This window comes from Ranitomeya variabilis, chromosome 2 (assembly GCF_051348905.1).
Source record: "Ranitomeya variabilis isolate aRanVar5 chromosome 2, aRanVar5.hap1, whole genome shotgun sequence".
In the NCBI taxonomy this organism is placed as follows: domain Eukaryota; kingdom Metazoa; phylum Chordata; class Amphibia; order Anura; family Dendrobatidae; genus Ranitomeya; species Ranitomeya variabilis.
In genome coordinates, this window is record NC_135233.1 from 31754179 (window position 1) to 31779424 (window position 25246).

A 25246-nucleotide genomic window follows, 5' to 3' on the forward strand; every position below is an offset into this window, starting at 1 on the left:
AGTGACTTTGATTAGCAGTCGGGGTGTCTGTCGGTGACTTACTTCCAGGCTGCCTCGCTTCACAGGGTTCAGTACAAGCAGTTTCTTGAGAAGATTTTCACAGTCCGTGGACATGTAAAAGGGTATACGGTACTTCCCTCGCAGGACTCGCTCCCGTAGTTCCTAAAATACAGAAAGTGTCACGTTATCGCACATGAGGAAAACAAGGACATAGAAGACTGGGAATCTGACAGATGTCGTCTCCCTTTCCCAAGAACGGATGGCAGTTGATCACGTGCGCTGCCTCACTAGGATGGCTGGAGGGAGCTGATCAGCCATGTGCGGGTCCTTAGAGAACAGAGATACAGAGGGCCCTCCATCCATCCATCTGCCCCACTATCCGCTGAGACCCCCACTTATCCTGAGGGCACAGGAAACTCCGCACTGGTCTAGCGCTGCTTCCACGTGCATGGGCCCGGCTGCAATTCCCTGCACAGCAAAGAGGGTGGTATCACGACTGTGCAGGGACCTGTAGCCGGGCACTGGGAAGATTCCCTTTATTCCTACCACTCTGCCCCCTCTCTCTCTGAATCAGAGGGGATCCCATAAATTGAATCCCCCCCAGATTCCACAGCGATGCCATATCCTACTCATATGCCACCACTTTATACCATGATGTGGACGGACAACCCCTTTAAGAACTTGTCACTAATCCGTAGGATTCATCTTCCGATGACCAGGTAGGGTCGGCCTGCGGAGCTCCTCCATATTCTGCAGCACCAAACCCTGCTCCACCTGTCCCCCTTATTCCTCACCCGCCTCCCTCACCTTTAAGTTCTGTCCATCAAAGGGTAAAGAGCCGCTGACCAGTGTGTAGAGGATGACCCCCAGACTCCACACGTCCACCTCGGGCCCGTCGTACTTCTTTCCCTGGAAAAGTTCCGGTGCAGCATACGGGGGGCTCCCGCAAAACGTGTCCAGCTTGTTCCCGATGGTGAACTCGTTGCTGAAGCCAAAATCTGCAATCTTGATATTCATGTCCGCGTCGAGGAGGAGGTTTTCAGCCTGTCCAGAGAAGATCATTAATGTGTCAGAAACAGCGCCACTCTTGTCCACAGGCAGTGTCGGGTACTGCAGCTCCATAACCAACAATTAAACTTTTCAGGCACCAGTTTTAAAGGGGATTCCCAGATGATTAGCCAACATATAAGGGTTGGGGTCTACCGACTCCTTTTCACCTCCACCCCCCGATACCATCTGTTATGATGGGACATTTTGAATTTCTCCGTGAGTTGGTTCACTTCTCTTTCCTTGTGTGTTTAGGGGTCAGGAGCAATAGTTACTGAAGGTGTACGGGTACCGTAAAGGGTTTGTCTAGTAGTAAGCGACTGATGACCAAGCCTTAGGATAGCATCATCATCATCAGATCGATGGGGGACCGACAACCGACACCCCAACAATGATCAACTTAGTGGTACTACAGCTCAGCGCTTATTAAACTTAATTAGCTGCAGTCCCAAGAATGACCACTAGATGGTGCACTGTTCCAGTATAATTATACAAAAGGGCTGGATTGACCTGAGTGTCGGAGGCCCCAATATTGCACAGGCCTTTGTGCAGATGCCCCATCTGCCTTCCCTATAATTCGGTACTTGCACAAAGAAAAACCTCCCGCCACCAAGTATTTTACCATCTAAGCTAGACTGGATAGGGAGATATTTATACCAATGCTTCCTGCTTGGATGCAACTCGCACTATCAGGACTATACTACATGCTGCTATGGAAACTGTCATATAGCCGCATAACTGGTTATAATGTCTTTATAGAACAAAAATCATCCTACAATAATGGAAATATTCAAAGGGAAGTCCAATAATCCCGTTATTTATGCATAGGATAAATAGATTATACAACGGATGTTCTTTTTGAGTCTAAAATGAATAAAATAGGTAAAAAAAAATATATAATTTGTGTCCTGCAGTCTGAACTGTCACCACCAGAGGGAGCTCCTGCATCACGTCTCTATAATAAACAGCTAAAGACATAAAATCATTAAAAAAAACTTAATATAGTAAAAGTACAAAGAAAACACGTAAAAATCACGAGACAAAAAAATAATTACCTTTAAGTCTCGATGCACAATACACTTCTGGTGGCAATACTGCACGGCAGACACTATCTAAACAAAAGAGGTAAAGGAAACAGTCAGCATGAAGGTATTTTACCATTATCACATTCATGGGCGAGATATAATAAAACTGGAGCAATGGACAAGTGGAGTTAGTGCCAATAGCAACAACTAGATTACGTTTTCATAAGAAAAATGAGAGGGTTGTTCCAAAATCGGGATAGGTGATAAGTTTTGATTTTGGAGCAATCCCTTTAAGATGAATAGACACCCTAAGAAAAGTAGCTGCACCACCACCGCCCCTGGGCCCGGCTCTCCAGTGGCATCTTTGCCTGCAAAGACCTGTTACTACAGCTCGGGACCATCCCAGTAACAGTATTAGAAAATCTTGGCGTCCTTCTTTCAAAAACAGCGCCACTTCTGTCTACAGGCTGCATCCGGTATTGCAGCTGAACTCCACAGAAGCAAATGGGGTTTTGGTAACCCCTCATAAGTAGAAAATGTCTTGAATAAAGGGAGGAGGCCTCTGATAACGCTGTAGTCTCTTTTGATAGCGGCAACTGAGAGGTTAAACAGCCGAGATTGGAGATTTCTAAGCGCTCGGCTTTCATCTGCCGGTCGACCACCAACTCCAGGGTGGATAATGGAGTCATACTTATTCTTCGGAAAGAAAGGGGCTTTTTAATCATGCTCCAATCTCTTTTGACAGCGCCAATCAAGGGAACAAACAGCCAAGATCGGAGATTTCTCTGATCCCGGACGTTAGAGAATGAAAAAGACGGTCATCAGTCAGTCGACCGCCAACTCCAGGGTTGGTAACTGGGCAGCACTTATTCTACAGGAGGCCTCCTTTATCAAGCTCTAGTTTCTCTTAATGGCGGCAATCAGAGGGCTAGGCAGCAGAGATCGGAGATTTCTCTGGTCCCGGCCTTTAGAGAATGAACTAGGCGGTCATAAGTCAATCGACCGCCAACTCCGGGGTGGGTAACCGGGCAGTATTTATTCTACAGGAGGCCTCCTTGACCAAGCTCTAGTTTCTCTTAATGGCGGCAATAATATGACTAAGCAGCCGAGATTGAAGATTTCTCTGATCCCGGCCGTTAGAGAATGAACTAGGTGGTCATCAGTCAGTCGACCGCCAACTCCAGGGTTGGTAACTGGGCAGCACTTACTCTACAGGAGGCCTCCTTGATCAAGCTCTAGTTTCTCTTAATGGCGGCAATTAGAGGGTTAAGCATCCGAGATCGGAGATTTCTCTGATCCCTGCCAATACAGGAGACCGCCGATCACAGACTCCAGGGGGGCAAAAGAGCCGCACTTATTCTGCTTTGTCATAAGGGGGAAGTCTGTTTCATTATGCCCCAGTCTCTTTTAATGGTGGTGATTGATGGGCTAAACAGCCGAGATTAGAGATTTCTCTGACCCCCGCCATTGGAGTAGGAGCTCGGCCGTCATCTGTTGATCACCAGTTCCATGGTGTATAAATGGACAGTACTTATTCAACTCAGCCTCCAGTACGAGGCCTCTTTGACCAAGCTGCAGTCTCTCTTGATGGCATCAATCGAGGCGATAAAGAGCCGAGATTGGAGATTTCTCTGATCCCTGTCATTAGAAGAGATAAGCTGTCGGCAGATAACAGATCACAGATTCCAGGGTGGACAAACGAGCCGTCCCTATTCTACTCCGCCATAAGCAGGAAGCTCGATTCATTATCCTGCAGTCTCTCTTTAAGGAGGCAACAAAGGGGTTAAATGGCCAAGATTAGAGGGGTCTCTGATCTCCGCCATTAGAGCAGGAGCTCGGCTGCCAAGGGTGGTCGCTGGCATCAGGATCTTGTGGCACTTCCAGATATTTTCCCATAGAAGATTATCAGCGGCCTGGACAGCGTCCAAACTGTAGTAAGCGAACAAAAAGTATACGGGCAACAGAAAGCGGCTAATGATGGCGCTGATCCTGAGAGTTCACTGCGTGACGGGTATTTATAGGCTTCACCCCTGCAGAATGCCAACAGCTGCCGCTCCGCACCAGCCGAGCAGCGCCGGGATCTAGTGCACGAACCGGCCCTGCTGGAAAATAATCCACTGGAGGGAGAGAGGATTTTCCATTTATGCACGGCTGGTGAATACTGGGTTAACCTCTGCACTGCCACATGCCTAGTAGACATCAATGGCTCCGTTCACCTCCAGAGCTGCTTTGGAAAAACCTTCTATATAGTCGTCGTCAGCGTCGGATCGGTGGCGGTCCAGTTGGCAGCACCACTGACGGACTGGACGCAGGTCGACTTGATCCGAATACCTGATTAGGAGACCCGTTGGCGGTCCGGACATCGGGGTCCGTGTTCGGACATTGTTTCTGCAGCGCCCCAGAGTCCTGGTCGTTGCAGTACTGATGCTCCGCCGCTAAGGGGGGCTATGGTACGTCTGATGGCACTGAAGGAGTTCACCTGACCAGGTATCACAGACACCAATACACTTCACAGTCTGGCCTCCAGGGGGAGCTAAGGGTGCTATGTATTAGGCCACTCCTCACAGTCTGGTAAAACTGGGGGTTAGATAGGAAGTTAGAGAGAAGCTGACTGGGTTGGAACCAGGCAACATCCTGTGGCAGAGGGTGTTGCAGGGGAAGATTCAGGGGGGTCCCTGTCAGGGGTGGGATCCTGACAGAGGCCTAGCGAACAGAGAGAACGTTATGGGACCGCGCCTGCACCTGATCGCGGCGGTGCCCTAAGATAGGACAAGAAGCGAGGTTTATTGTGAAGAGTGAGAAACAAGATCAACGCAACAAGTAGAATACCAGTAGGAGTCGTGCTGTAAGACGAGGCAACATCTACTACTACTGAGGCGCGCAACCGGTGGCCGGAACGCCGAGGAAGTATAGAGCTCCAGGCCTAACTTCAAACCTACGGCAGGACAGTCAGTTATAGGCGGGCTGTCTCACTCAATTCACCTAAGAAGACATAGGGGGCAACAACAGGAGAAGGGCGACACTAGGGTCCAGGAAGAGCTCCGAGCCTACCCGTCATACGGGTGCGTCCTATCCATAGCATCTGGGGGACGAAGAAGAACATCAGAATCGAGTTGTGAGGGAACACGAGAAACAGACACAACAGTTGTGGGGACTATCCCGTAAGCACAGCAGGGAAGGACCACAACACACAAGCGCTAGAAGGTAGGCACAGATTTCCACCTGCAAAGGGAACTCTGGAGGTGCCATCGGACCGGCCGGACTTGCGCAGCCCGGTTAACCGTATTCCGGACTGAGGATCCTGAAGCCTTCAGTAAAGAGGTAAAGAGACTGCAACCTGGTGTCCTCGTTATTTACTGCGACCGGCACTTCACCGCACCATAACATCATCACCATACCTCCACCTTCATTGTACGCCCCTCAGCAGGGTCACGGACCGGGCCTAGCCACCGTGACAACCCCAGAGCAGAGACTCAGAGGCCCGGTACCGGGTACCCCTCGGCCCTGCGGCAGTGGGGGCGCTACAATTTGGCGTCACGAACAGGATCTACTTAAGCCTGAAGAATCAGGTCATGTGTGCCTTGGAACTGTGATTGAATTGTGCTTGGACTGTGACTTATTGCAAAGACTGTGTATTGCCACTTTCCGCCGAAAGTTCCCACCAAAACCGCCGCCATTGTAGTACCATGTGGCGTGCAGGAAGGATAGGGCGTGTCATCGTGGGTGTAGCCTGGAAGAGTGGCGCGAAGGTGGAACCAGCCCCTCACAGATACTACTATGTCTGGGAGATATGTCCATCAATGAGAAATGTCCGCCTCCTAGTGTGGGATGGTGAGAGAGAGAGAGGCCGCCCTCCGGACGGGGAGGAGCAAGAACCACTGGATGCCACGAGGCAGAATCCGGTTGGCAGCATGGCGAGCGGAAGTCACCCAGGAGAGGGGGAGAAGACCCGCACCAGTCCCCGCCAATGGGAGCCGAGGGAATTCCTACCAGGCTGCGCAGACCAGGAAATCCTCGGAGCGGAGGTGGAAGAGCTGTGCCGGCAGTTCCGGAGTCTGTGCCAGCGAGCGACCATCGCTAGTGAGGGACCGCGTCATCACCAGGCACTGGTACCGCAGCCGGCAGCAGAGGAGACCGGCGCCGGAGATGCTCCGGAAGCAGGTAACAGCGCCGACCCTGCCGCGGCGACCGAAGAGTCCTTGCTGGTGGATGTGGACTCACCTCCGCCACGACCACCCGGACGGGTGTGTAGTCGCATTGAATGCGAGAGGCCCTGGGAAACCCTGCAGACGGCCGACAACCCCCTGCGACCCACCAAACAGCCCGTAAATTTCCAGGGAGAATGGGTGACCTTCAAGTGGACCCATGCGGCCACCACCGATCTGATCGGGTTCCCAGGGGATGTCCAAGAGGAGGGGGAGAGTATCGAGGTCATCCGCCAGAAGGAATATCGCCAGCAGCTGCACCAGCAGGAAGAGGAGTGGGCCCGCAAGAAAGAGCTCCGGCGTCAGGCAGAGCGGGAAAAGGACCTTCAGGCTAAAGCCCGGGTTAGGCAAGCTGCTGAGGAAAACTGGGGCCCGCAGCGCTATGGAGTCATCAGCGCCTTCCGGCTGCAGGGAGGTTGGGGCTTCATCAAAGAGCCCGGTCTTGCGTTGGAGGTATTCGTGAACCGGCGGGATGTGGTGGCGCACCTCATCGAGGGACACCCAGGCCGGGATCTTTACCCGGGGGACCGAGTCCGGTACACCCGCCACTGGGGAGACAAAGGGTGGTATGCCTTGCATGTGCGCAAATACAAGCCGGAAGTGACTGTGCCACCATCCGGCGACTCCCCGGGACCAGCGGTCATTGCTCCAATCTCCCTGTGTGCCAAATGCCTGCGGATCATCACCCCGAGGAGAACTGTGAGTACGCAAACTCCTATCCAGGGTGCAGACGCCCTTTATGTTGTGGCAGGTGAGGGCCAACACGCAAGGGGGCCATCACTGGAATCCAACTAAACCTCGATACCACGAAAATGTAAATAGATAACTGTTTGTCTTCTTGCTGCTACAACCCAATGAGGGTTAACTCTTAAAGGGATCCCTTTGTTTACCCGGGATCCCTTCTTCTGCTTTTTGTTTTTTATTTCCTGTTTTATCATTGTTGAAAGAACTGCTGGATCATGAACACTGCATGATTACAAACTCATTGTAAATAGTTTGCACCTTCTTAAAGGTGTCCTCTACTGGTTTTACAAAAGAAAGGACTCTTTGCGAAGAAACTGTTCCTGGAAACAGCACCAGAGTCCTTACTGCATACGGACTTGCAGCTTGAGAAGTTGCACTACCTCATAGAGACTTGGTCCCTTCTTAAAGGGGACGTTAATCGATAGCACTTAGAGAATGATGATACTTTGACAAAAGAAGTAATAATGCTGACATGTAGCAGTTATATGTAGTTAGCTAGTTAATTGTAAGGAATGTTTAATAATGTGTTAGAGAATGAGGACAGGAAGTGAACCCGTACGGGGTTAGTCGGTGAGTCCTCCTAGGAGCCATACAGAGATGGCTCAGTGATCCTGAACTGAGAGATGGATGATACGTTCTATACTGTGTATAGTAGCAGAAAGGCAGAAGGCCCGGGCGGAAAGGGGCGGTCCTGTAACAGAACGAGAGGCAGTAGGCCTGGGGCAGATAGACAGGCGGTCCTGCAGATGTAAAGATGGAAAATGAAGAAAAGTTGATTAGCCTTATAATGTTTTATAAGAAGGTCTTTAGTGGATTCAGCGTGTACGTCCTTAAAGGCAACGTTAAATTATTGTTCAAAAATTTGCACTTAGTAGAATACCCGGTTGGGTAAGAAAAGTTATTTATAGTACGTTATTTAAAGTATTTGACCATGTTTGTAACGTTAAAGTGTCCTCACCTCCCATAAAGGGAAGCTCTGTTCAAATTTGCTTATTGTTACTGCATTTCTAAAATTGTATGTCTTTTTGCTGACATGTATTGTTGTTTTCTTCCCAGTCCAGGAGTACTGGATTTAACCGGGGGGGAGTGCAGCGCCCCAGAGTCCTGGTCGTTGCAGTACTGATGCTCCGCCGCTAAGGGGGGCTATGGTACGTCTGATGGCACTGAAGGAGTTCACCTGACCAGGTATCACAGACACCAATACACTTCACAGTCTGGCCTCCAGGGGGAGCTAAGGGTGCTATGTATTAGGCCACTCCTCACAGTCTGGTAAAACTGGGGGTTAGATAGGAAGTTAGAGGGAAGCTGACTGGGAATCGAACAGGCAACATCCTGTGGCAGAGGGTGTTGCGGGGAGAGACTCAGGGGGGTCCTTGTCAGGGGTGGGATCCTGACAGAGGCCTAGCGAACTGAGAGAACGTTACGGGACCGCGCCTGCACCTGATCGCGGCGGTGCCCTAAGAAAGGACAAGAAGCGAGGTTTATTGTGCTGAGTGAGAAACGAGATCAACGCAACAAGGAGAATACCAGTAGGAGTCGTGCTGTAAGATGAGGCAACATCCTACTGAGGCGCGCAACCGGTGGCCGGAACGCCGAGGAAGTATAGAGCTCCAGGCCTAACTTCAAACCTACAGCAGGACAGTCAGTTATAGGCGGGCTGTCTCACTCAATTCACCTAAGAAGACATAGGGGGCAACAACAGGAGAAGGGCGACACTAGGGTCCAGGAAGAGCTCCGAGCCTACCCGTCATACGGGTGCGTCCTAGCCATATCATCTGGGGGACGAAGAAGAACATCATAATCGAGTTGTGAGGGAACACGAGAAACAGACACAACAGTTGTGGGGACTATCCCGTAAGCACAGCAGGGGAGGACCACAACACACAAGCGCTAGAAGGTAGGCACAGATTTCCACCTGCAAAGGGAACTCTGGAGGTGCCATCGGACCGGCCGGACTTGCACAGCCTGGTTAACCGTATTCCGGACTGAGGATCCTGAAGCCTTCAGTAAAGAGACTGCAACCTGGTGTCCTCGTTGTTTACTGCGACCGGCACTTCACCGCACCATAACATCATCACCATACCTCCACCTTCATTGTACGCCCCTCAGCAGGGTCACGGACCGGGTCTAGCCACCGTGACAACCCCAGAGCAGAGACTCAGAGGCCCGGTACCGGGTACCCCTCGGCCCTGCGGCAGTGGGGGCGCTACATTTCACTGCGTCCTGACTTTTTTCCACCGACAGCAGATGTCAGGGATCAGGCATGTTGGATTTCATGCCCAATCCTTTGTTCATGTTGCATTCTCTGCGCCTGTCGACTCCACGGACGGGCGCGCACGCTCTGCCTGGCGGATTTTGGTCTTATTGTGCATGTTGCAAATAATTTTTTTTTATAAATTGTGCCATTGACTATCACAGGGTCCGTGTATTACAGCCGCGTGAATTGGCCCCAACGGGGATAAGAAGATGTAGTTATTAGCTCGGCTCGCAGTTATTAGCTCGGCTCAGCTACATCTGGCTTCAGTGTAGCAGTACCCAGAGATCAGAGCACAGGGGCTGAATTTCTTGGAAACGACATGAGAAGGCAATTAGCCATCCGACGTCGCTCGCGCGGCCATGTTCCCGACGTCAGTGCGGAAGCCGGAGCCGTCCTGCTAACCAGCGAAGGAAACCAAGTGCCTAAAAATAGCTCCCATCCCTGAATATCACTACCCCCCACCGCCACCTTATTATACCCAGCGAGTCATACGCCGAGGCTAAGGCAGAGCAGACCACCTGGAAAACCGCCACGCGAAAAAAGACGTCACTCACGACTATAAATAGCCGCTTCTTTTCCTTCTTTACCTGCCTAAATTTCGCCCGCGCCTCCTTCTCCTTCATCCTCCCGTGGGCCACTAAATAATCAAACACTTCGCCTGCAAGAAATAAACACATTTATTACACACGGGTCAGGACTGGGCACGCTCAGTGCAATTCATAAGGATGAAAAATACAGAGTGAACTGGTGGAGGGCAGCGTTACACCCCGAGCTGCTGCAGCAAAAAAAACCTTTTTTTTTTTTTTTTTTTTAAACCCAGCAAATTAAATTTGCACATTATTATTCCTGGATTGTTATTTAAAAATAATTACAAAAAAATAGGGTAGTTGTATATCAAACTCCCAGAATGAATAACATCAGAGAGAGGCATATTTTAGCTTTAAACAGTAATTAATATAATAATATAATATAATATATATAAAGTAATATACAGTAATAAAACATCATAAAACACAATAAGTAAAAAAAAAGCAAAAAATAAACACACGCATTTTATATATACAGCACAGACCAAAAGTTTGGACACACCTTCTCATTTAAAGATTTTTCTGTATTTTCATGACTATGAAAATTGTAAATTCACACTGAAGGCATCAAAACTATGAATTAACACATGTGGAATTATATACCTAACAAAAAAGTGTGAAACAACTGAAATTATGTCTTATATTCTAGGTTCTTCAAAGTAGCCACCTTTTGCTTTGATGACTGCTTTGCACACTCTTGGCATTCTCTTGATGAGCTTCAAGAGGTAGTCACCGGGAATGGTTTTCACTTCACAGGTGTGCCCCGTCAGGTTTAATAAGTGGGATTTCTTGCCTTATAAATGGGGTTTGGACCATCAGTTGTGTTGAGCAGAAGTCTGGTGGATACACAGCTGATAGTCCTACTGAATAGACTGTTAGAATTTGTATTATGGCAAGAAAAAAGCAGATAAGTAAAGAAAAACGAGTGGCCATCATTACTTTAAGAAATGAAGGTCAGTCAGTCCAAAAAATTGGGAAAACTTTGAAAGTGTCCCCAAGTGCAGTGGCAAAAACCATCAAGCGCTACAAAGAAACTGGCTCACATGAGGACCGCCCCAGGAAAGGAAGACCAAGAGTCACCTCTGCTTCTGAGGATAAGTTTATCCGAGTCACCAGCCTCAGAAATCGCAGGTTAACAGCAGCTCAGATTAGAGACTCAGACCAGGTCAATGCCACACAGAGTTCTATCAGCAGACACATCTCTACAACAACTGTTAAGAGGAGACTTTGTGCAGCAGGCCTTCATGGTAAAATAGCTGCAAGGAAACCACTGCTAAGGACAGGCAACAAGCAGAGGAGACTTGTTTGGGCTAAAGAACACAAGGAATGGACATTAGACCAGTGGAAATCTGTGCTTTGCACTTGTTGGCCCTTTTGCCTTCACTCTGCGGTCCAGCTCACCCCGAACCATCTCGATTGGGTTCAGGTCTGGTGACTGTGGAGGCCAGGTCATCTGGCGTAGCACCCCATCACTCTCCTTCTTGGTCAAATAGCCCTTACACAGCCTGGAGGTGTGTTTGGGGTCATTGTCCTGTTGAAAAATAAATGATGGTCCAACTAAACGCAAGCCGGATGGAATAGCATGCCGCTGCAAGATGCTGTGGTAGCCATGCTGGTTCAGTATGCCTTCAATTTTGATTAACTCCCCAACAGTGTCACCAGCAAAGCACCCCCACACCATCACACCTCCTCCTCCATGCTTCACGGTGGGAACCAGGCATGTAGAGTCCATCCGTTCAACTTTTCTGCGTCGCACAAAGACACGGTGGTTGGAACCAAAGATCTCAAATTTGGACTCATCAGACCAAAGCACAGATTTCCACTGGTCTAATGTCCATTCCTTGTGTTCTTTAGCCCAAACAAGTCTCTTCTGCTTGTTGCCTGTCCTTAGCAGTGGTTTCCTAGCAGCTATTTTTCCATGAAGGCCTGCTGCACAAAGTCTCCTCTTAACAGTTGTTGTAGAGATGTGTCTGCTGCTAGAACTCTGTGTGGCATTGACCTGGTCTCTAATCTGAGCTGCTGTTAACCTGTGATTTCTGAGGCTGGTGACTTGGATAAACTTATCCTCAGAAGCAGAGGTGACTCTTGGTCTTCCTTTCCTGGGGCGGTCCTCATGTGAGCCAGTTTCTTTGTAGCGCTTGATGGTTTTTGCCACTGCACTTGGGGACACTTTCAAAGTTTTCCCAATTTTTCGGACTGACTGACCTTCATTACTTAATGTAATGATGGCCACTCGTTTTTCTTTACTTAGCTGCTTTTTTCTTGCCATAATACAAATTCTAACAGTCTATTCAGTAGGACTATCAGCTGTGTATCCACCAGACTTCTGCACAACACAACTGATGGTCTCAACCCCATTTATAAGGCAAGAAATCCCACTTATTAAACCTGACAGGGCACACCTGTGAAGTGAAGACCATTCCCGGTGACTACCTCTTGAAGCTCATCAAGAGAATGCCAAGAGTGTGCAAAGCAGTCATCAAAGCAAAAGGTGGCTACTTTGAAGAACCTAGAATATAAGACATAATTTCAGTTGTTCCACACTTTTTTGTTAGGTATATAATTCAACATGTGTTAATTCATAGTTTTGATGCCTTCAGTGTGAATGTACAATTTTCATAGTCATGAAAATACAGAAAAATCTTTAAATGAGATGGTGTGTCCAAACTTTTGGTCTGTACTATATATATATATATATATATATATATATATATATATATATATATATATATATATATATATACATACATACAGTATATACATATAGTGTAGATAGATAGAAAACAGCCTGGTGACAACCATTTAATTTCCCTACAGCAGCCCCGCAGGAAGAATGAAGTATTACAAGTTTCCTCCAAACCAGGGGAACTTTTTGTGACTGTTCTAAATTGGTAGAGGATCTCTTTCTTTTTTATTAAAGGGATACTAGTCAGTTATAAATCATCTTTAGGATAGGTGGTAACTACATGATTAGTGGGGGTCCAGCCACTGAGACCCCAAATGGATGGAAGTGTGCATGCTTGACTGCTACGCCATTGAAACAGGGGGATTTTAGTGCCCTTTTCCAGCTTTCGGTGAAGGTCTCAGGAGTCAGATACCCCCCCCACACACACACACACTTACCAGGGAGACTTGTCGACAGTCTCATGTGTACGGGGGTCTCCAGACTCTCTTCCGAAGGATGATGTTAAGGGGAGAGGGGGAATCGACGGTTGAAATTTTGATGCCCGATCCTTCCATTTTTAAGGGGTTTCACCCCAGCCTGTGAGCGCTCTGCTGAGGGAGAGTTGAGGGAGGGAGCAGTCTGCCTATTTTATGGGTCCGGACGACTTAAAAGTGTAATTTTCCCAATGCTTGTGTATGAGTTACGTCTTAAGGGGCCACTAAAAAAGGTTTCTTATCTCTCCTTACTGTGCAGTTGAAAGCAGTCTATTGTTCCCTGTTGGCAGCCGCTCTGTTGCCTGCACAAAGTCTGTAAACATCCGGAAATATTTATATGTTCTATCGATAATATCAGCAGACCTTGTGTTATAAACTCGCGATGATGGCGTCATGTGCCGATGAACCATTAATCACCGTTCTCACGATGGAGGCGATCACCAGCAGCGGCGGGATCCAATGTCCTGGGAAACGCTGATGCAGCGGTAACGTGATAGGGGATGAAGTGATTGGCTTGGAATCCAACTTCTGGACGATTACGCAGCTGGACACAACCGCTGCCAAAATCGCCATTAAACCTATACGGTCCAATTAAGTCAAAACTCTTGATGTCACCACTATTTAAGACTTTGCCAGAACACAACGTACTTTTATCAGCTGCTTAACCCCATTAAGACCGGGTGATTTTCCATTGTTTTTTTTTATTCCTTTTCTTATACGAGACAACTTTTTAATCTTTTGACAATTTTATTTTTTTTAGAACTTTATACATGATTTTTTTTTTTTTTTTTTTGAGGAGGTGTAATTTTTTATTTTTCCGTAACTAGAGCTGTGTGAGGACTTTTTAGCCTGCCCAGCTGATGTTTTTATCAATATCTATTTTTAAGTTTTGATGTTTTTTTGGGGTGAAGTTTGGCAGTCGAAAAAATGACAATTTTGTTGTTTCTTTTTCTTTTTTTTTGGCCTTTAACATATAGTTTAATAAGGTTTTATTGTGATACAGCTGATTTTTATTTATATTTGTTATTTTTGTATTTATTTACTTCTGAACTAGAAAAGGAAGGGGGTGATACAACATTTTTATATATTTTTATTATTATTATTACTATTATTATTTTATTTTTTAGTCTTCCTAGAGGATTTGAACCTGTCATTGTTTGATCACACATTCTATATACTGCAGTATATAATAAAATAGATATTCTCCTATGAAGTCTCGCTTATTTGGAGCACTAAGATGGGGCAACTCTTCAGCCAGCCCCCACCATGGGCGCAAAAACGATTGTGCCACACAAGCAGCACTTAAATGGTTAAAAAGCAGCGATCGGTGCTAGCTCAGCTCGCTCCTGGCTCAGCCCCACCTGATGTAAGATGCACTATTAAGTTTTACATTGGGAAGGGGTTAAAGGGATATCGAATTTAGAAGACCCCTGTAACCTCTTGGTCAATTCTGTGTCAATGGAGAAAAGTCCTCTGTTCAGAATCTTCAACTCTCTCACTGGAGGACCCATCCTGTCCTGTGTTACATAGACAGAATGGAGCCAGTGTAATACCTTCATTATCCTGTGGGGGTGCTGCAGGGAAACTGAACACTTTATTTCCAGTCTTTCCCACCAATACCGGGTCCTGCTCTTTGCAAGCTCAGCTAATTTTACTGAACAAAGCCATGGACAGCCAAGGGAAAAGTAGAAGTACATGGTGGCCACCAGCTAAGGTCCTCCAGAATGGGAGACCCTCGTACAGATCTCCGGAATTCACAATGGGACCTGAATATGTAATCCCTAATTTCACCAGCGGGGGTGCTGCAGGGAAATTGAACACTTTCATTTCAGGTTATTCTATAGATAAAACTGATCTTGGGGGGGATGTTTTGTAACAATGTTTTCAAGGGACCTTTTTAACAAGTAGAGAATGTTTAAGTCAAACAATCCTGAGCAGAAATCCCCACACCCCTCTAAAATATCCACATGCCCTATCAGAGCATATGCACTGGGATTTTCTTCCCTAGACAACCCCTTTAGTGTACAGAAAAATATTAAGGGGGCTGTGTGACACTTTAGAAAAAAAAATAGTGCCCCTTCCCCTCCCCCCACACACTTAATTTGTTGTGGGGGGATTTTTTTGCAATTGTACATTTTGCACAGGCAGAATTTATAAATTTAGCCCGGCGCTATAGAATTTAACGACCGGCCGCACATTCCTCAGCAATATTACTTCTCATCTACTGAATTTCTATCGATCTGGATGACAGGACGGCAAATTATATCAGCCAATAAGAAAGCTCTTCATCCGGACCCCAGTGAATAAGCGTCTGTCTGCATCAATACCGGTGGTAGCCCACCAGCGCGCTCCTGTCAGCACAATACCTATGGTCAGGAGATAAAACAGCAAACTAACTGCTCCGATTAGAATAATCTTTAATACTGTCGGAAGACTCAGGAAATAGTCATTATGATCCCTTAAAGGGAATCTGTCGGACCTCCTGATATCCGCTTCATTAAATAATGCATGAAATAACAATTCCGGATCATCTTCTCTTATAACTCTGCGTGGATCCGTTCCCCTTTTATTCCTCCTAGAAGTTTAGGAATAAACGTATAACTGGGCGTGAATATTCCGTCCCTACAAGGGGTGTGTCCATACACAGTCTAGCATCGTCAGCTCTGATTGGTTGGTGTCAGAGCCACACCCAGCGACGCACCAGGCAGCTGTCAATTTATTCATACATTTCTAGAAAGAATAAGAGAGGAATAGTATAATGGGAGATAAAATAAGTTACTGAAACCGACATGTCAGGAGAATGGTCAGGCCTCCTCCAAAACACAAAGCCAATGAGTTTTTGGATAGATGAAAACTCCTACAACTTTCTAATAGCAGAAACTAAACTTATGGACACCATGAAGGAAACCAGGCGACTCCATTATAATCCATCCGGTCTGCTGGATGCCGTTCGGATCCGCCATCGGCATGAATTATAGAAGCGTATACAGTGAGCTCCCTCTAGTGGTCGATCCCCATAGGGAACTTTATCACTTTACAGACTTTTAAGAAATTAATCCACACTAACTTTAATAACCTGTTATGCATCTATGTCTGTTATAAAGCGGATCACTAGATTTAAAAATGCAATCTGCACATATTATTAAATAGATCTCGCAGACCTGAGGAAACGGGTGTACTTACTATTAAACAGACCTCACAGATCTGATGAAATTGGTGTACTTACTGTGAACAAACACGTTAGAATGGTTTTACAATCCTTTTTGAATGTTTATACTTAATCTATACCCACTTCGCCTGATTAATAGGTCCTTAGTGTACATACTCCGGGCCTCTGCTGAATCTATGGAATATCTGCCTATCTAGCCTGACAGCTCCTCAGTGTCCCTCCTCCCCACTTCTGCTGATTCTCTACTCATCTAGCCTAACTGACAGCTCCTCAGTGTCCCTCTTCCCTGCCTCTGCTGAATCTCTGTATATCTAGTCTCATGGACAGAGCCTCAATGTCCTTCCTCCTTGCTACTTCTGAATCTCTGCCCATCTAGTATAATGTACAGTTCCTCAGTTTTCTTCCTCCTTGCTGCTCAATCTCTTTCCATGTAGCCTGACACCTCCTCAATGACATCATCCTTGCTACTGCTGAATCTCTGCCCATGAAGCTTGACTGACAGCTCCTCAATGTCCCTCCTCCTTGCTACAGCTGAATGTCTGCCCATGAAGCCTAACTGACAGCTCCTCAATGTCCCTCCTCCTTGCTACAGCTGAATGTCTGCCCATGAAGCCTAACTGACAGCTCCTCAATGTCCCTCCTCCTTGCTACAGCTGAATGTCTGCCCATGAAGCCCTACAGCTGAATGTCTGCCATGAAGCCTAACTGACAGCTCCTCAATGTCCCTCCTCCTTGCTACAGCTGAATGTCTGCCCATGAAGCCCTACAGCTGAATGTCTGCCCATGAAGCCTAACTGACAGCTCCTCAATGTCCCTCCTCCTTGCTACAGCTGAATGTCTGCCCATGAAGCCCTACTGCTGAATGTCTGCCCATGAAGCCTTACTGACGGCTCCCCAATGCCCATGAAGCTCCCCAATGTCCCTCCTCCCTGCTACTGCTGAATGTCTGCCCATGAAGCCTAACTGACAGCTCCTCAATTTCCCTCCTCTTTGCTACAGCTGAATGTCTGCCCATGGAGCCTAACTGACAGCTCCTCAATGGCCCTCCTCCTTGCTACTGCTGAATGTCTGCCCATGAAGCCTAACTGACAGCTCCTCAATGTCCCTCCTCCCTGGTTTTGCTGATTTTCTGCCCATCTACCGTAATTAACAGCTCCCCAGTGTCCCTTCACTCTGCCTCTGCTGAATCTTTGCTCATCTAGCCAGATTCACAAGTCCTCAGGGTCTTTCTTCTCTGCAGCTGAATTTCCACCCTCATAGCCAGACAGACATCCCTCTACTGTCCCTCCCTTCCTGCCCCTGCTGAATCTTTATCTACCTAGTCTGAAGCACAACCCCTCAGTGTCCCTCCTCCCTACTGCTGATGAAGCCCTGCTCACCTAGCCTGACTGACAGCTGCTCAGTGTCCCTCGTCAAGCTGAGATGTCACACAGCTCAGTACAAGATGCAGCTGTCAGTTGCGCTGGAAGGACGAAGTCTAAATACACGTGGGGCACATTTACACTTGCCGATCACTTGGCGTTGAATGACCGCCGATTGGCTACAAGCATACCGATTGGCTGTCATTGAATAGACTGCTTAAACAGGCTGGCCACATCTCTATGCGCACTGAACGATCAGTAAAAAGATTGTTCTGTGTGCAAAGAATATCATGTCATAGTCAGCACTTGTCATGTCTACATGGGCCAACGTGCTGCCGAGAAAGATGATATTCAAGCTTGCAAGAAACTCATCACAAGCCAATAATCAACTTCCTCGATTATTCGCCATGGTCTTTGGACACATGAGTTCTTGTAGATATCTCTTGTAATATGTCGATTACACAGACATTGTGATATATATTTTCACAGTAAGTACATCAGACTCATCAGGTCTAAGAGATTGATTACCTCCTGTACTGTAGGGACTCCCCGAGGCTGGACCACCATGACCATAAAGCGATGACCTATTCTAGCGACACCATATCACCTTAGAAGGTGGAACTTCCCCTTTAATCATGAATCACGAACGTCGATTTTTACCAAATCCCGATCAATAACCTAGAGGACATCATCTCCCTACAGAACGAGGTCCCATAAATAAGTCATAGTTTTTGGAAAACAGGTCTGACGGAGCAATATGTCTGCGAAATTATATCATCTACTGGAAGTGCGGAGTCACCAGTCATTAGTCCGTCATGGCGGACACGGAGGAGGAAGCGATCAGTCAATGAGATCTTATCATCCCCTTAGGACGCGCTCCAGCCAGTCTTCAACAATACTTCAAAACCACAGGAGACAGAGAATGAGAGGAAAGCAAAACTCAACGGGAGCTATAAATATGGAGGCTGCCTGCATTATCCGCAGGGCAGTACCAGAATCTATGGTTCTGCAGGGACCCGTGTTCTGGTAGACAACACAAATGCACTGACTTATGCCACTTATCATGTATGTACAGCAAATGCTGTCTAAAGAGACATTTAGTGCTCACCACCTCCAAATGGTATAAAACCCCAAGAACCGATGGCGCATTGTGGTAAAACACACAGAATTAGGGGAGAACAGTTACAAGCTCGGGCTTGATAATTTTTAGACTTCATCTAAAAATTATTTTCACAATATGTGAATCTTTGCCTGTTTCTTAGGCAATCCATGCGTATGTTTCTGATGCCGAACAGCCGCGAGACAGGCAGCGGCAGGGACTCGAATATATTTCTTTTGAGCATGCCGAAGACACTCGGGTTAGCACACGAGCATGCTCGGATAACGCCTTATCCGAGCACGTTCGCTTATCACTAACCGCGATACCAAACTTTTATAGTTTTTCTTTTTATTCAAAGGGGATATCCACTTTCAGAAAATCACTGTAAAACAGCGCTTTGTTCACCCTCCCTGGGTCCCGAGTTGAGTCTCCGCCACTGCTCCCAAAGCCAATCAGTGAGCTCCGCAGCTGTGAGCAGGGTGTTCCCTCTACAAGGGCAGAGCCACCTCAGTGATTGGCTGTGATGTCAGTGCTGCAAACAACGGAGAATCAGCGTTGGACCCAGGGAGGGTGAGTATGGTAAGTTTTTTTTTTTAAGAGACTAATTTTATTAAAACAGCAGCTCCCAACCTGGTAAGTGATACATGGCTGGAATCTGGGTTTCTGCCCCTATATTAAGCCGTATGGTTAAATTGTCCGTTTAATAGAGGAGGGGGTGTCCTTGCTTCATCTTTTGGCCAGATCTGAAAGTCGTCTCTCAGTCTGTCTCACATTACACATACAACCCATATATTTTCATGAGCACAGTGTAATGCTTCTTTTCTCCTGTGGGGGCACTGCAGGGAAAGCGTATACTTACTGACAGATATCCCATCGATCACAGATGATCACCAGATACTTTGTGATCAGATTATTCTCAAGGGCTTTGCAACACTCCAACCACATATTTTTCAGACAAAACCATATAATCTAGAATCAAAGAAACAATAAAATAATAAACTTTTTCCCAGATTCTCAGTGTATCGTACTACTTTAACCAACCCCAGAGAGAATGATTTACTGAGTAGAGGTGACTTCACTGGAACAGCTGGCCCCAGGAAAATGTAATAAATCATATCTCATAAAAACTCCTGATTTATGTGTGCCTTAAAGGGACAGTCCTATGATTATCGTTTTGTTTTACTTGTATGTCCTGTCAATGAGACAGGCCATGAAAGTATGATTGGTGATGATCCTACCCCCAGGACGCCGTCATCGACAAATTCCTGTCAAAATCCTCTATTATAAGAATAGGATCATTGGAAACCGTAGGAATCAACCATTTTATTAAAATCCAGTTGTCATAAATATGTAATTTTTTTTTACTTGGTGTAAATGCCGCTGGTCTCCTGAATCCGGCGATGTTTTTCGTTTCTTCCTGATCCTCTCCGTTCCAGAGATATGGCCCTCTCGTCCCTGTATACTAATCTAGCTTTGTTATACAAGTGGGTGTGGTCTCCACTTCTTCTCTATGGGTGTGGCCTTGAGGACCATGCCCAGTTGGATAGAAATACCAGATCTATAGACCAGGAGAGGCGCAGAAACAAAAGAAAAACGATGCCAGATTTAAGAGAATCAGAGGCATTTAGGGGGAAAAAAAGATATTTATGGCAAGTAATAGTGATATATATACAGTATATATCGTGATCAGATAATCCCAGGGCTTATGTGACGCCTTCATGACGATAAATTGTTTAGCACTACTGGTGCCGTTACTACTAATGCTGGAACCATTGCTGGTACTGTCACTAATGCTTCAGGGAAGGTTAGTCCATCTATTTGGTACTATTGGTACTAAAGATTCCTCCCAAAATATGGCTGAGCTCACAGAGTAGACAAAATGTAAGTGGCTTATACCCGGCCTCTTCTTTTGATCTTCCTGCCTTACATGCACTAAAGGGAGGAGAAAACACGGCTTCCTTTATCCAGAAACATACTGCTTTCTGGGAGGAGACAAATCGAGATGGATTACAGGAAGAGTCGCGCTCTGCAGGAAGTGGGGCGAGTAATTGTCTTTCTCTACAGGAAGTAGGGGCAGGTCTTTATCACTCTCTACAGGAAGTGGGGGCGAGTATTTGTCCTTCTCTACAGGAAGTAGGGGCATGTCCTCTACAGGAAGTGGAGGTGAGTATTTGTCCTTCTCTACAGGAAGTAAGGGCAGGTCTTTATCACTCTCTACAGGAAGTGGGGGCGAGTATTTGTCCTTCTCTACTGGAAGTAGGGGCAGGTCTTTATCACTCTACAGGAAGTGGGGGCGAGTATTTGTCCTTCTCTACAGGAAGTAGGGGCATGCCCTCTACAGGAAGTGGGGGTGAGTATTTGTCCTTTTCTACAGGAAGTGGGGGTGAGTATTTGTCCTTTTCTACAGGAAGTGGGGGCGAGTATTTGTCCTTCTCTACAGGAAGTAGGAGAATGTCCTCTACAGTAAGTGGAGGTGAGTATTTGTCCTTCTCTACAGGAAGTAGGGGCAAGTCCTCTACAGGAAGTGGGGGCGAGTTTGTCCTTCTCTACAGGAAGTAGGGGCATGTCCTCTACAGGAAGTGCAGGTGAGTCTTTGTCACGCTCTACAGGAAACGGGGGCAGGTCTTTATCGCGCTCTACAGGAAACGGGGGCAGGTCCTTATCGTGCTCTACAGGAAGTGGGGGCGGGATTTGTCTTCTTACGGGAAGTTGGTGTGGTTCTTTTCTCTCTGCGCTTGTTCTCCTGTCCTTTCTGCTTACAGACACAACAGAGATGTTTTAAGTTAACTGTGGGAAAGCCATTGGACAACGGTAGGTTCAATACACGCTGAGAAGTGTGAGGGGAAAGGAAGTTCTAGCACCTATAGTGCCAACAGAATGTTGATCAAGAGGAACCACACATTGAAAAAAAGTGGATGGCAACTTAAAGATCATGAAACTCAGGACAATCCCTGGACATTTTACACTAGTATGTGCACCAAAAGAAAATTTAAATTGTTTTGGTGGATGTGGACAACATGACTATGTTTTACTAGTGTGAAAAGACAACTGCAATTTAAAGGGGTTGTTTAAAATAATTAATCAATATCAGATTGTCCTGTGTTAGGCTACTTTCACACTTGAGTTGGTACGGGCCCGTCGCAATGTGAAATTTCTGCAAGACGTGGGCAGCGGATGCAGTTTTACAACGCATCCGCTGCCCATTCTGCAGTCCGGAGAGGAGGGGGTGGAGTCTTGGCTGCGCATGCGCGGTCGAAAATGGCAGACGCGATGCACAAAAAAAAAAGTTACATGGAACGTGTTTTTGTGCCGACGGTCCGCCAAAACACGACACATCCAGTGCATGACGGATGCGACGTGTGGCAATGTGTTGCTAATGCAAGTCTATGGAGAAAAAACGCATCCTGCGGGCAACTTTGAAGGATGCGGTTTTTTTCTCCAAAACGATGCATTGTGACGGACGTTACCCGACGCTAGTGTGAAAGTAGCCTTAGCTCCGTTCAATGGTTGCTGAAAGCAGTTGATCAGTCGGGAGACTGAGTGTTGGATCCCTACTCATCTGATACTGATGCCCTAACCTAAGCAAAAGTCCTCAATATCATAAGCCCGGACAACCCCTTTAACTATTTATTCCTATGTACAATCAGTATGCAGTTAGCTCCTCAGCTCCCCCTGGTGGTGACTGCAGGGGATTTGGAGTCTTGTTTTAGACATTCAGAGCTTGAACTACTATAAGGTTATGTTACCGAAACATTTAGCACAAGATATTTAACCAGAAATAAAGTCATATTGATAAGCGAAAAACTTCCAGATAAAAAAAGACTAACAGATTAAAAAATAATTAAAATTATAATATTACAGTAACCTGAGTGTACCAGAAGCGATGCACGAGGACCTCGGCTCTGCACGGTCAGGCAGCGTTCACATTCACCATCTGTAGAATTCTGTACAAACTGTGACAATCGAGCTGCACAGAAATGGTGACTGATGGTGAAAAGTAACAGCACGGCCGCTGTCCATAATATACCCAAGGTGAGAAAAGTAACATGACATTAATCCTGCAATCCAGGGGTCACCATCGAGGTGCCCCAGGGTCCAGCAATATTGTCGGGAGAAAGATACATAAGGTTTGTCCAATCTGTGAACCGACACGGTGAGCACATGTATGATGAACAGACTCACCCCCGCTGGCGTATTCCATTATTAGGTACAACGTCTTCTCTGTTTCTATGACTTCAAAGAGTTTCACTGAAAGAATGAGAAACAAGAATTAGTAGGCGGAAGGAGAGATAGATAGATAGATAGATAGATAGATAGATAGATAGATAGATAGATAGATAGATAGATAGATAGATAGATAATAGATAGATAGATAGATAGATAGATAATAGATAGATAATAGATACATGATAGATAGATAGATAGATAGATAGATAGATAGATAGATAGATAGATAGATAGATAGATAGATAGATAGATAACAGATAATAGATAGATAGATAGATAATAGATACATGATAGATAGATAGATAGATAGATAGATAATAGATAGATAATAGATAGATAGATAGATAGATAACAGATAATAGATAGATAGATAGATAATAGATACATGATAGATAGATAGATAGATAGATAGATAGATAGATAGATAGATAGATAGATAGATAATAGATAGATAACAGATAGATAATAGGTGGATAATAGATAATACATACATAATAGATAGATAGATAATAGATAGATAACAGATAGATAATAGATAGATAGATAGATAATAGATACATAATAGATAGATAACAGATAGATATATAGATAGATAGAGAATAGATAGATAAGAGATAGATAGATAGATAGATAGATAGATAGAGAATAGATAGATAAGAGATAGATAGATAGATAGATAGATAGATAGATAGATAGATAGATAGATAGATAGATAGATAGATAGATAGATAGATAGATAGATAGATAATGAGGTTTGGGTTTTCATTGGCTGTAAGCCATAATCATCAATATTAACAGAAATAAACACGTGAAATAGATCACTCTTTTTGTAATGACTTTATGGATCCACATGGAAAGAAATAGAACCGGAGGATAGAAGCCGCGCAGACCACAATAAAGGTAACAGAGTTACACACACACTCTGTTTATGAGCCTACGCGTTTCGTGGCAAACAGGCCACTTCATCAGGGCATCAAGATTCATCAGTAAAACCAGGTATATATACCCACGAATACAATCAAAAAAACAAAACATGTATAAACCCCACCCTCTTACGACATCACTTCTGGTGGGAACACCCACTTTAGATCAAAAATTTGTAAATACACCCATAATATTGGATACAAAACATTAAAATACATTGAAACACAATGATCGATCTTTAAAACCATATATATTCATCAATAAATAATAAAAACAAATGTAAACATTTCTGGTATCCAGATAAACCAGGATTAGAACTCACGCTGGAAGAAACCTAAAAACTATCCTCCAGAGATTAAACTTCCGTCTTATACCACTAAACCACCAAGTGGTCTAAGGTGAGGGCAACTATTTATCTTGATTCACCAGTTTAACCCATTCAAAACACTTAAAATATCATATATTGACCCATAGCAAAAGAAACCAAGGGCCAATATGAGATAACTGACACTACATAGCGTGTCTGTAGTGTACTTCAATATCAATAGGATTAATTGGAACAAGAATCACATGTTTTGTGTTTTTTGATTGTATTCGTGGGTATATATACCTGGTTTTACTGATGAATCTTGATGCCCTGATGAAGTGGCCTGTTTGCCACGAAACGCGTAGGCTAATAAACAGAGTGTGTGTGTAACTCTGTTACCTTTATTGTGGTCTGCGCGGCTTCTATCCTCCGGTTCTATTTCTTTCCATGTGGATCCATACTGTTTGCCGGGAGCCTGCTGCGACCATACGTGCTTATCCAAGGGAGTTGTGACTTATCACAACCAGACCAGGTGAGTCTGTTTTGTGGGGGTCCAGGTGATTGCGATACCTGAAGGTATTACTCTATGTGCGCTTCTTTTTCTTGTTTTTAGTGTAATGACTTTATAGAATATATGAGTTTCACTTTTTGTATTAAAGAACTGTAATAAATTACGGTAACTTTTTGATGATATTCTAATTTTGTGAGAAGCTCCTGTAGTTATTAGATAGAAAGATAATAGATAAATAGATAGATAATACATGTACATTAAATTAAAAACTACAAATTAAAAAAAGAATTATAGAAATGAACCCTGGCAATACACAGACATCTTACCAATATTCGGGTGATTTAAGATCTTCATTATTCGGACTTCCCGAAATAACTGGAAAAAAAGGCAATATAATTATAATACAGTATATTACTAGAACACTAAGTCCTATGTTTTACAGAAACAATGTCCAGGGACTGAAACAGGTGTGGGGGTCCGGATTTAATGCATACTCCTAGAAGGAAGTAAGACTCCAGGGTCAGACTACACAGGGTTTGTTTTTAGTCTGTTACCATGGAGACACATAGGTCTGTAAAGGAGCTGTAGACAACACATGGGAGAACTGCAAAGTTGACCCATTTT

The 25246-nt window shown here is 45.4% G+C and overlaps 1 protein-coding gene across 2 annotated transcripts in view; it reads right to left on the minus strand.

Annotated features, from left to right (window-relative positions):
- The window catches only part of MARK1 (microtubule affinity regulating kinase 1), a 145923-nt gene that overhangs the window by 23783 nt on the left and 96894 nt on the right, over positions 1–25246 (minus strand). For both annotated transcript variants that reach the window (XM_077282249.1, XM_077282248.1), the window contains exons 4-9: positions 24949–24997; positions 22836–22901; positions 9866–9936; positions 2103–2159; positions 808–1044; positions 43–162 (exon numbers count right to left, since the gene is read on the minus strand). In XM_077282249.1, coding sequence (XP_077138364.1) covers positions 43–162; positions 808–1044; positions 2103–2159; positions 9866–9936; positions 22836–22901; positions 24949–24997 — 600 coding nt within the window. The remainder of the gene's footprint in view (positions 1–42; positions 163–807; positions 1045–2102; positions 2160–9865; positions 9937–22835; positions 22902–24948; positions 24998–25246) is intronic.